The 13,205-nt window shown below is 37.9% G+C and overlaps 1 protein-coding gene across 4 annotated transcripts in view; it reads right to left on the minus strand.

Moving 5' to 3' along the window:
- senp7b (SUMO specific peptidase 7b) overlaps positions 1-13,205 on the minus strand; it is a 41,035-nt gene that overhangs the window by 16,966 nt on the left and 10,864 nt on the right. For all 4 annotated transcript variants that reach the window (XM_079889962.1, XM_079889961.1, XM_079889960.1 and 1 more), the window contains exon 9: positions 2,581-2,721. In XM_079889962.1, the coding sequence (XP_079746088.1) occupies positions 2,581-2,721 (141 nt within the window). The remainder of the gene's footprint in view (positions 1-2,580; positions 2,722-13,205) is intronic.

A 13,205-nucleotide genomic window follows, 5' to 3' on the forward strand; every position in this document is an offset into this window, starting at 1 on the left:
GCGAGCTTCCTCGCTCCTAGACTGGCAGTTTGCTTTTCCAAACAGATGCTGATGCCAAACTATACGCATTAATATTCGACATGAAGCAGGATAAATATATAGAATAGACTAAATTTGTGTTAAATATAGATGTGTGTAACAAGGCATTTACTTTCTTGATAAGATATGAATGAATGAAAAGTCCTACATTCATGTTTCAATATTAAAATATGACTTTTAAATCTTAATTTGTTTTTGTAAGGCAAAAATGAATTTTTTTTTTTTATTTGTTAGTGCACAAAATTGAAATTATATAATTTACATGAAAAAAAAAACATGCGCCAATTAATAATTATCATTTTGAATTTGCAAAAATTACTTGTGATCAGTGAATCATGAATCATATTTTTCAAATAGTTTTATTAAAAATCATGTAAATATTATTTTAAACTACTGTGTGTATCTGTAGTAATACATTATAACAATTTTTTTCTTACTTTGTCAACCATCTTTATTTGCTCAGCTCATAATTATTATTTTTTTCTTACTATCCAACATCTTGGATGTTTTTGACTGAGATCATATTTTTTTATATAATATTTTTATTATAATCATTATTATCTTGGATGATTTTTACCGAGATCATATTTTTTATATACTATTTTTATTATTATGATTATTATCATTATCCACCATTTTGGCTGTTTTTACTGAGATTATATTTATTTTTATTTTTTTTACTGAGATCATATTTTTATAATACTATTTTATTATTATCATTAGTATTATTATCCACCATCTTGGTTGTTTTTACTGAGATCATATTTTTTTATATACTAATTTTATTATTATCATTATTGTTATGTACCATCTTGGATGTTTTTGTTTTTTTTCCTGAGATCAATTTTTTATATTATTATTATTCACAATAATGCAATTTTTATATTATTATACATATTTATCTTGTTATGAAATACAATTATATTATTTACATATTTATCTTGTTTATTTACAACCTTGTTTCACACTGTTTATATATGACAAATTTGTTTACTTTTTATGGTAAATAGAGGCAGCTCTCTAGGTTTTGGGAAAGAGATAGTGACCTGTTAAGCACATCATAAACACATCCTAAAAACCAGCCCCCTTCATGAGACTTTAACTATCGCTTAATGGCTTGTAAAGAGAGAAGAAAAAGCCCTGAAAATAACACTGTGTCACGTGCTGTTGAAGCATTACTGGACAAACAGTGATAAGCGGTGCTGTTCTCCACGGTCAACAACAATCGTTGTTGATCTAATCAAAACTGCTTTCTGCCGCTCTGCAGTGTTTGGGGTTCAACAGTTGGAATTTTCTGGCAAACAACGGTTCTGTTGGTCTCTTAATCACATCTGCAGAGCGACGCAGACTAGCTGTTGTTCTGTGGTTTGTAGCAGGACCGGCCAATTAAAATACTGGAATAACAGATGTCCTTCATTAAACAAACAACAACAAAAATCAAAACTGCGTGATTGGCCAATGTGCTGAACGAAAGTGCTGGAAGCATGTGTTGGAAAATGATCCAGAGAAAACTGAAAGATCCACCAGATAAGAGAAATGAAGGGGTCATGACATGTGCTTTTTTATTTTAATGTTGCTTGAGGTTCACTTATAATGTTAATAAAGTTTTCACAAAAAAAAAAAAAAAAAAAAATATGTGGAGAAACTAGTATTTCCAGACCCTTTCTCTCTGAAATGATCCATTTTTAAAGGGATAGTTCACCCAAAAATGAAAATTAGCCCATGATTTACACACACTCAAGCCATCCTAGGTGTATATGACATTCTTCTTTCAGACGAATACAATCTGAGTTATATTAAAAAATGTCCTGGCTCTTCCAAGCTTTATAATGGCAGTGAATGGCTGTTTCTGTTTTGAAGTCCATAAAAGTGCATCCATCCATCATAAAAGTGCTCCACACTGCTCCGGGGGGTTAATAAAGGCTTCTGAAGCGAAGCGATGAGTTTGTGTAAAAAAAAATATTCATATTTAACATGTTACAAAGTAAAATTCTAGCTTCCGGCCAAACGGCCATACTTACGCCTAAAGCGCAACTTACGAAACTTGTGACGTCGGAAGTCGCATTACTCGCATAAATTGAGCTTTACACTTAAATGGAATCCGTATGTTCGTTTGGCCAGAAGCTAGTTATTTTACTTTATAAGGTTTTAAATATGGATATTTTTCGTACACAAACGCATCTCATCACTCCTTTATTAACCCCCCGGAGCAGTGTGGAGTTTCTTTATGATAGATGCACTTTTATGGACTTCAAAACAAAAACAGCAATTCACTGCCGTTCAGATTGTATTCATCTGAAAGAAGAAAGTCATATACACCGAGGATGACTTGAGGGTGAGTAAATCATGGGCTAATTTTCATTTTTGGGTGAACTATCCCTTTAAGAGGCGGCTCTTCTAAGGCTTATCAGTAAATAAATACCTCTTATATGTAAAAAGATCACGTCATGACCCCTTTAAGATCTTCCGGCTGATGTAAAATGGTCACTTTTCTAATTTATTATAATTATGCATGATATTATCAGCACAAGACTTTCTCACCACAACGGTCCCGTTAGCCTGTGCCTCGACTGTGTCGTAATGAAGTCTGGTGAAGTCCAGTTCCATGATGGAAGGCACTTCTACTTTGGTCGTTGATCTTTCACCTCCTGCGTTTGCCTTTGGGCTCTTTTGGTTCCCTGACTGAAGCGTGAAGAAAGAAAAAAAAAGACCTTTACTTGTTAGCTACAACATTGTTCGTGTAAATAGACAAAAATTTGGCCAGAAATATGGCTCAAGTTTTTAAAAACTTCAATGAACTTGAAATTACTTGCTTTTGATACATTATTTAAACCAATTATTATTGCCTCGTCAATATTATATATGTATTTCAAGTCATTTTAAAGGCTATTAACTTAGGTCTATCATTAAAATATTATCCAATTCCTCAATTAATTTCCAAAATAATCATTGACAGCCCTAGATTAGTTACATTTTAATTAAAATGCACCTGTATTGTTTTGCTTTTTGGGACTTTCAGTCGAATAAAAGACTATTTTTCCAGTCATATTTTGTCATTGAAGATTTCTTAAAAATATCATCTCGTCTCACTCTCATGAACCCAATAGTGTGCATCGTCTCGTCTCGTTTGTAAATTTAACCACGGTGACTTGCTGTCGTCTGAATTGTGTTATTCTCATTTTCCTTGGACATATAACGGAAATAAACAAAATCTGCTTTTCTTGAAATTACAAAAGCACAGAATGTTTCTCATTTCATCTGCATGTCAAACTGAAGGTGAATACACTAACTGATATTGACAAACACCTGAGTCGTATTGCTCTAATCAACCTCAAACATCCCGACCCTGTGATCAAGAGCCCAAAGCTTCTCTCAAAGGCGTTTCGAGTTCAGAATTGAGCAAAAATCCAAAATGCTGCATTCCAAACTTACAAGCCTCTCATACCAGGGAGCCACAATGGATTTGTTCACCTGTCACGAAAAACAATGCTAACTGAAGATGTGTCCAGCTTGGACAAACAATTCTTAATGGACATATGTTGAAAGAGTTTGGTGAATCGTTGTAAAAACTAAGACAAATTCGAAACTCCACAACCATACTGAAGAAATCTAGACTTCAAAAGACAGATGTACATGATTCTTCGGCATGGTTTCAAAGCTTCTTTAAATGAAGAGTTACACACAAATGGGAGTATGTTAGGATAACACTGATGGGGACATTTAAAGATCAATAAATGATGTACCATGTTTACGATTCCACATTGATTCTGCCACAGAAAAGTATTTATTCACTTCTGTTTGAAAGTTTGGGGTTGGACAGATTTTTTTTGTTTCTTTATTTAAAGAAATTAATACTATTGTTCAGCAAGGATGCATTGCATTGATTAAAAAACTGACAGTAAAGACATTTATAATGTTACAGCAGGTTTCTATTTCAAATAAATGTTTCAAATAAATAAAAAGATCACGGTTTCCACAAAAATGTTAAGAAGCACAATTGTTTTCAACATCGAAAACAATAAGAAATGTTTCTTAAAGGAGAACTCCGGTCAGTTTTAACATTGAGCTCATTTTTTTGTAAATTTGGAGTGCTGTCAATACAGAGAACAACGACAAAAATCGGTGTTGCCTACACCGTGTTATCCTCTTTTTTGCACCCTGTTGACTTCAATGGGGCAAGTTTTAAACCTGCTTTTAGCCTCTTAACATCCTTGATGTGTCATTACAAGTGCACAGGTCATGTGAGTGATTCCTTCAGAGTGAACACGGTGAATCTGACTGCAGTAGATGTGAAAGATATGAATAAAAATGATGTTAAAGGTGCTCTAGGTAACTTTTTAACCTTAACTGAACAGCTTCGGAGTCAGTGGAATGGTTATATTACTTATTTCGGGTTGAATGGTGGTGGTTTCGCACCCCCCTGGTGCCCGAGAGCGGAAAAAACTCACTTGCAACTTTGGGACGCGGGTCGGTGTCAGGAAGTATCGCGTGATATCAGGTCTCGCGATGTAACGAATTGCTTGACGGCACTGCACACGTACACGCCCCTATTCAAGCACCGGCGGGCTAGCTATAAGCAAAGGGCAACGATAGATTGAGTTATGGCTGAGGCTGAGCCTGTAAAAAAGAAGCAGAAAGCTAGGAAATCTTTGTCGGAGGACCAACGAAAGAGGAAACGGGAGACTGACCGAGCAAGAAGTCAGACTCGAGTAAATATATCGGACCGGCTTTTTCAGAATGGTGAGAACTGAGAGAAACAGAAGCCTGCAAAACGGATGCTGATCCTGCTGTTGCACTTGTAAGTATCTTTGGAATAAACTGTGTTTAATATTTACATTTCAAGTAATTGCGACCTCAGGATGTTTGCTATTGTCTGTAAAGGTTTTTATTATGATCGCTGTCTGTTAGGGGCTTACTAGTACGCTAGATACTATAACTTTGATGTTAGGCATTGTCATTAGCAAACACGTTTGATTTCTGTAGTTGTTTGGCCGTTCCTCTGTCGGTTTTATTTGTGTAACTTACACTCTTATTTTATGTCACTAAGTCAACGCGTCTGATAATAAGCAATAAACATGTTGCACATTTCATGATCGAGCTAGAAAAAACATTCTGATGTTTTCTTAGACAAGCAAAGGTAAACCATCATTCTACCAGATGAACTTATAGACCTTGCTAATATAACTTTAGACAAATATTAGCCTCCGATATATATATTTTTTTTATGCTCATGCCCATTCTCCCAAAAACAAACAAACAAACAAACAAACACGAAAGCAGTAGTTCGCCTCGTTCATATCGTTCGTTCCCGGTAAAAATACTAGTATGCATGACAACACAATAAATAAAAAAATCGCCATCAGTTGGAAAGAAAGTATTGCTTTACTTGCCTCGGTAGACATAACTGGTTTTGAAATAGCCGGTTCCTCTGCTCAGCTAGGTTGACAGCTGATCAGCTGGGTTGCTCGTGGCGAGGGGGGGAGGGACAACAGTTCGTTTTTACGACAGAGTGTTTGAAAGCATTATACTACCAGACACTAGGGGGAGCTCGTAGAGAAAAAACACTCAGACTTGCATAGTGTCCCTTTAATTCAGCCAGCGCACATACCTGTATTTTCTTCCTGTTTTCGGTCGAAGTCCACAGTAATCGATTGTGGCTGAATTAACATCATTTTTATTTATATCTTTCACATCTACTGCAGTCAGATTCACCGTGTTCACTCTGAAGGAATCACTCACATGACCTGTGCACTTGTAATGACACATCAAGGATGTTAAGAGGCTAAAAGCAGGTTTAAAACTTGCCCCATTGAAGTCAACAGGGTGCAAATTTTAAAAAGAGGATAACGCGGTGTAGGCAACACCGATTTTTGTCGTTGTTCTCTGTATTGACAGCACTCCAAATGTACAAAAAAATGAGCTCAATGTTAAAATTGACCGGAGTTCTCCTTTAAGGCAGCAAATCCGCATATTAGCTGATCATGTGACACTGAAGACTGGAGTAATGATACTGAAAATTCAGCTTTGATCACAGGAATACAAAGCAGAAAATATGTATTTTAAATTATAATAATATTTATTACTAATATTCTAATATATAACTGTTTTTTACTGTATTTTTGTTAAGAATTAATGCAGCCTTGGTGAGAGTCTCCTACCGACCTCAACCTTTTTTTAAATGGTAAACTGAAAGACAATAGAAAATATCAACATGCTTTTATTTTCAATGTCAACGTGTTTATTATCAACATGTTAATGCATTCAGTTCCTTTTTAAGAAAACTAGTTGTGCCCCAATATTTAAAACAAACTATATTCCATATTTACATCATGTATGGGTAATAAATATGCAAAAATTCAATAATAAAACAACTTTACCCACACTTTATGGACTAATTGAACATGTTTTTGACACTGGCCTGTGAATTAATATTTTGCCTAATGAGGACATTTTATGCTTTTTTTACATTCTCAGCTTTCTTTAGTGTGTAATGTTGCCGTTCTGCAAAGTTACAAAGCAAATAATCACTCCAAAGGAGTTATTCTCTATATCTCCCTGAAACGCCTCCATTGTAGTCTTGAGGGGTTTTTTTTCTGGGAACAAACACATAACAATATTTATTATTTAAGTCATATGCAAAATAAATGGGTATGGCCTGGTTGAGTTAGTTAGTAGTGTTTTAAAACTCGCGTTAAAGGAGAACTCCGGTCAATTTTAACATTGAGCTCATTTTTTTGTACATTTGGAGTGCTGTCAATACAGAGAACAACGACAAAAATCGGTGTTGCCTACACCGAGTTATTCCATTTTTAAAATTTGCACCCTGTTGACTTCAATAGGGCAAGTAGTAAGCCTGCTTTTTAGCCTCTTAACATCCTTTAAGTGTCATTACAAGTGCACAGAAAATGTGAGTGATTCCTTCCGAGTGAACACGGGTGGATCTGACTGCAGTAGATGTTAGAGATATTAATAAAAACGAAGTTAATTCAGCCAGCGCTCATACCTTTGTTTACATCCTGTTTCGGTGGAACGCCATATAGGCCGGGAGCCAGGTCCACTCCTCAGGATGTTTTTTGCTACCTTTTTTTCACTATTATTTCCTATTATCTTATACCTTGGGCCATCACAAGTTGATAATGACCACCTCCAACTCGGCCCCGTTTGGTCTCAGGGGCCAAAAAACACCCTTTTTGGGGAAAAGCTTGTGGCGGAATGATGTAATTGTGAATATAAAGATACTGCAGCTACATAAATGGCCATATAACCCTAAAATTTTGCATGGTGTATCCTGACACACAGGGGAAACTAGCAGAAAAAGATTCTGGGCATTGCTGCCTTTTTTCTGTCAAATATTACCCTCAACATACCCCAAAAGATTAAAAAATGGCTGTCCGCCTGACAAAATGTCATCAAAAGTGATCATTTTCAAGCATTTTATTATATATTTCACTGCCTCAAATGTATATGAAAAACTTTCCAAGTTTATAAGCTTCAATTTAAGTCCAAGATGACCTTTCTATCTAGAGGATTATAGCTGGTATAACCAAAGTTCTCCACTGTACCTCAAATCGGAGAAAACAGAAATTTCAAGCATTACCATTCTATATTGGATTAAGCATATTTTTTACATATGAACAATGTCTTAAACAAGAGTTGAGACTTGACTTATGAGCTATATTATATGAAATGAATTACATGAAAAGTGAGCAATGTTATGCCCCTAGGTCAGGGCTATTCAATTAGCATCATTCAAGGGCCGGATTATTAAAGGGGGGGTGAAATGCTATTTCATGCATACTGAGTTTTTTACACTGTTAAAGAGTTGGATTCCCATGCTAAACATGGACAATGTTTCAAAAATTAAATTGTATGATTGAAGGAGTATTTCTGTGCCAAAAATGCTCCTTCCGGTTTGTCACAAGTTTCGGAAAGTTTTTTTTTTCGAGTATGGGCCTGTGTAACGTCAGCTGGGGCGTAATTTGACGGCACGGCACGGCACGCCTCCAGCCGCTCGTTTTTATCCAGAAAGACTCGGTACAGCCTATCTTGATTTTTTATAAATATAATAAAACTAAAGACTTTTTGGAGTTTTGAAGGATGCAATACTACTCTATAGGTACTCAAGATTAACATGAGATTGACTGAAAATGAGTGTTTCACCCCCCCTTTAAATCGAAATATTGAGAAGGGCCGGTGGGTTTAGCTTATTTATTGAAACATTATTTATTACTTATTGAAACATATAGTCCATGAGCCAGGGGGGTCCATCGGTATCAATGGGGGGGCAAATGCTATCATTGTTTTTTGGCAAGGTATACACCCCTAGTATAAGAAAAATCATGATAGCAGTGCAGCGGTGGTAGCGAAATCACTTTTTTGAGCTCATGAAGTTACTAACCCCCTAAAATAAATTCCGTTTTTGAAATCTGGTGTATATCTGGTTTAGGCTCATGCTAGGGATATTATCAATATTCTATAATATGGTGCTTGGTATCGTTGGAAAGGGGACCTTTTAGGCTTTCATTTAAGCCTAGTACTGAATCTGTCTGACAAACACAGAGGTCACATGTCTTCTTTAAACCAGAAATAACACACATTTTTTCACAATTTCCGCCTAAACTGTATGCTTTCTTTTATCCCTGTTGCATGAAAGAACACCACGGACACAAAACTCAACAACTTCAATACTCAAGGCACTCTGATGACTCAGAAAAATGTATAATATACCCATAATATTTATTTGTGAGAGCCTTAAATTAGACTTGTGCAGCCAGCACAAGTCTTCAAAATAGAATAGAGCCAATAGAATGGACAAATAGAATAAACTATTAGTCCAGGGCCAAATGGCCTATTTATTCATGTACAGTTGTAATAAAAAGTAATTGTTTCAATAGTGTAGTCAATGGTGTTGTAAACATAACAATTGTAAGTGGTTTAACAAAATGTTTCTATCATTGGATCAAGTGCATCTATCCATCATAAAAGTGCATCTATTCATTATAAAAGTCCATCTATCCATTATAAAAGTGCATCTATCCATCATAAAAGTGCATCTATCCATTATAAAAGTCCATCTATCCATTATAAAAGTGCATCTATCCATCATAAAAGTGCATCTATCCATTATAAAAGTGCATCTATCCATTATAAAAGTGCATCTATCCATTGTAAAAGTGCATCTATCCATTGTAAAAGTGCATCTATCCATTATAAAAGTGCATCTATCCATCATAAAAGTGCATCTATCCATCATAAAAGTGCATCTATCCATTATAAAAGTCCATCTATCCATTATAAAAGTGCATCTCTCCATCATAAAAGTGCATCTCTCCATCATAAGTGCATCTATCCATTATAAAAGTGCATCTATCCATTATAAAAGAGCATCTGTCCATCATAAAAGTGCATCTATCCATCTTAAAAGTGCATCTATCCATTATAAAAGAGCATCTGTCCATCATAAAAGTGCATCTCTCCATCATAAAATGCATCTATCCATTATAAAAGTGCATCTATCCATTATAAAAGAGCATCTGTCCATCATAAAAGTGCATCTATCCATTATAAAAGTGCATCTATCCATTATAAAAGTGCATCTATCCATTATAAAAGAGCATCTGTCCATCATAAAAGTGCATCTATCCATTATAAAAGAGCATCTGTCCATCATAAAAGTGCATCTATCCATTATAAAAGAGCATCTGTCCATCATAAAAGTGCATCTATCCATTATAAAAGAGCATCTGTCCATCATAAATGTGCATCTATCCATCTTAAAAGTGTCTCTATCCATTATAAAAGAGCATCTCTCCATCATAAAAGTGCATCTCTCCATCATAAAATGCATCTATCCATTATAAAAGTGCATCTATCCATCATAAAAGTGCATCTATCCATCATAAAAGTGCATCTATCCATTATAAAAGTGCATCTATCCATCATAAAAGTGCATCTCTTCATCATAAAAGTGCATGTCTTCATGTTCATTTTATGAAGTATACGTAAGTAATTTTACCCTCTTGATAGAGGCCAGTGCAATCAGCAGCAAAATCTTCAAAGAGAGAAGCTTTAAGTCTACTGACTTCAAAGGCTCAAAGGGAGCATCCTGAAGAGCTTGAAGCACCAGGGAAAGGTCCCAAGAGGTTATGGAGGGGGGGACAAGGAGGGTTTAACCTTCTCGCCCCCCTAAGGAACCTGACGACCAGTTCGTGCTTTCCATAGATGGCACATAGATGGCAACTGATTTGCCATCTATGTGGTCGTGATAAGCTAAAATGGCAGCAGCATGTAATTTGAGGGTGGATAGAGACAGCCTTCACTCCAACCCTTGCTGCAAAAAGGAAAGCATGGACCCTATTGAACATCTTCGGGGGTCCTCTCGGCGAAAAGAAAACTACTTGATGAACAGGTTCCACTTCAAGGCACACGTCTCGTGGACGGCGTCTGTGCAGAAGTGATGGTGTTAAGTACCTATGGGAGTCACCTAGAACCAGAGATTGAGTTTCCAGAGGTCCGGACGCTGGTGCCATAGGGTGCCCTGTCTCGGAGTCAGAAGATCCTTCCTCAGAGGAATGGGAGGGACTGTCACGAGGAGCATGATTTCTGGGAACCAGGTCTGGGTGGGCCAATAGGGGGCCACCAGAAGGACCTGCTCCTCGTCCTCCCTGACTTTGCACAGGGTCCTACCTTTGAAGGTGTTCAAGCTCAAGCAGTTCAGCACCGACTGAGCGCGTTTGCTCTGTGAGGCGTGCTGTCTGTGTGATCGAATCCAACTCCATACCGAGAAAAGAGATCCTCTGGGGGTGAGTTTGCTCTTCTCCCAGTTGGCCGGAAGACGCAACTGACTGAGGTGCCTGAGCACGAGGTCCCTGTGTTTGCATAACTGATCTCGAGAGTGTGCTAATATGAGTCAGTTGTCGAAATAGTTCAGGATGTGCACACCCTGTTCTCTCATGGAAACAAGGGTCCCCTCCGTGACTTTTGTGAAGACACGGGGAGACAGGGATAGCCAGAAGGGCAGGACCTTCTACTGATATGCTCGACCCTCGAACGCAAAGCGCAGAAATGGCCTGTGTCGAGGAAGAATCAAGACATGAAAGTACACGTCGACCCTTCAGGTCGATCGCTGCAAACCAATCTTGGGGATGGATGCATTCGAAAATGCGTTTCTGCATGAGCATTTTGAACCCACCACATTTCTTGGGTACAATAAAGTAGGGACTGTAGTGCCCTGACCTCCTATCGGCTGGAGGGACTGGCTCTATCGCGTCCTAGTAGGACTGGGATCTCTGCTCGCAAGACATGGGCATCGGCTGCTCTCACTGTAGTGGAGTGAATGGCCCAATCCATCTCCGGGTCGCCCGTCCTAGGGCTGCTTGCTCTTGGCTTTACCGCCCTGCTTGGCAGGGGCCTGGATGGGTAGGGGGTTGCCTGCCTGCGACTGGCTCCTTGGCTCCACTTAGGTGGAGGCTGCTGCTGCAGCGCGGGAGCGAGGGCAGACACAGAAGGCCGCCCCGGCGACGAGCAGACTGAGGGGCTGCGGGCAATGGGGTGGAGGCAGCAGCTGACCACCGCAGCAGGATGTGCTTGATGGTCTCAGTCTGCTTTTCAGCCAGTTTCTGCTGGGCAAAGTTCTCGACCACCTTGCCTTTGAGTGCTCTCAAGCGCACCTTACCAGCTGTGAGAACAGCTTTTGTTTGCTCAAGTCAAAACAAAAGCAAAAAAAAAAGAAAGTGAGAGAATAAAGACCACTCGCGCTGCTGTGCTGTCACCCGCACCAGTGTGGAGAGGTCCGAAGAAGAAGAAGCTCACTCAGTTTCACAATCTCCTTGAAGGTATGTAGAACACATCGAAGTGCTTGGCTCCAAAAACTGATGAAATCCATATAAATATAGATGAAGATAAGGAAAATGATGATTAAGAGTTTATATTCTACACTAATACAACACACTAACATGACCAGTCATCAAAGTACAGCATGGATAAGCAGCAAAAAGATCTAATAACCAAATATATGTTTTCTATTTTATGTTTGAGCTGTATTTTAGTTTGCCATTTGACTGTAAAGAATGTTTACCTGTACAGAAGGTTACTAACGTTTACTCTATTGAAGGTTTTTTGATAAAAGACTACACACTAGAGTCATCTTTATTCCTTGTGTTGCGAGGACTTTGTGGACTTATGGAACCCGTAAGGAATGGTAATGCTTGAAAATACTGTTTTCTCCGATTTGAGGTACAGTGGAGAACTTTGGTTACACCAGCTATAATACTCTAGATAGAATGGTCATCTTGGACTTAAATTGAAGCTTATAAACTTGGGAAGTTTTTCATATACATTTGAGGCAGTGATGAATATAATAAAATGCTTGAAAATGATCACTTTTGATGACATTTTGTCAGACGGACAGCCATTTTTTAGTCTTTTGGGGTATGTTGAGGGTGATATTTGACAGAAAAAAGGCAGCAATGCCCAGAATCTTTTTCTGATAGTTTCCCCTATGTGTCAGGATACACCATGCAAAATTTTAGGGTTATATGGCCATTTATGTAGCTGCAGTACCTTTATATTCACAATTACATCATTCCGCCAAAAGCTTTTTCCAAAAAGGGTGTTTTTTGGCCCCTGAGACCAAACGGGGCCGAGTTGGGGGTGGTCATTATCAACTTGTGATGGCCCAAGGTATAAGATAATAGGAAATAATAGTGAAAAAAAGGTAGCAAAAACATCCTGAGGAGTGGACCTGGCTCCCGGCCTAATAGTAATCGGTTGTCGAGTTCACGCGCATAGGTTTAGTTACCAATTATCACGCGCGTGAACTCGACAATCGATTACTATGGCGTTCCACCGAAAACAGGATGTAAACAAAGGTATGAGCGCTGGCTGAATTAACTTCGTTTTTATTAATATCTCTAACATCTACTGCAGTCAGATCCACCCGTGTTCACTCGGAAGGAATCACTCACATTTTCTGTGCACTTGTAATGACACTTAAAGGATGTTAAGAGGCTAAAAAGCAGGCTTACTACTTGCCCTATTGAAGTCAACAGGGTGCAAATTTTAAAAATAGAATAACTCGGTGTAGGCAACACCGTTTTTTGTCGTTGTTCTCTGTATTGACAGCACTCCAAATGTACAAAAAAATTAGCTCAATGTTAAAATTGACC

Source organism: Squalius cephalus (assembly GCF_949319135.1).
Source record: "Squalius cephalus genome assembly, chromosome: 13".
Classification (NCBI taxonomy): Eukaryota; Metazoa; Chordata; class Actinopteri; order Cypriniformes; family Leuciscidae; genus Squalius; species Squalius cephalus.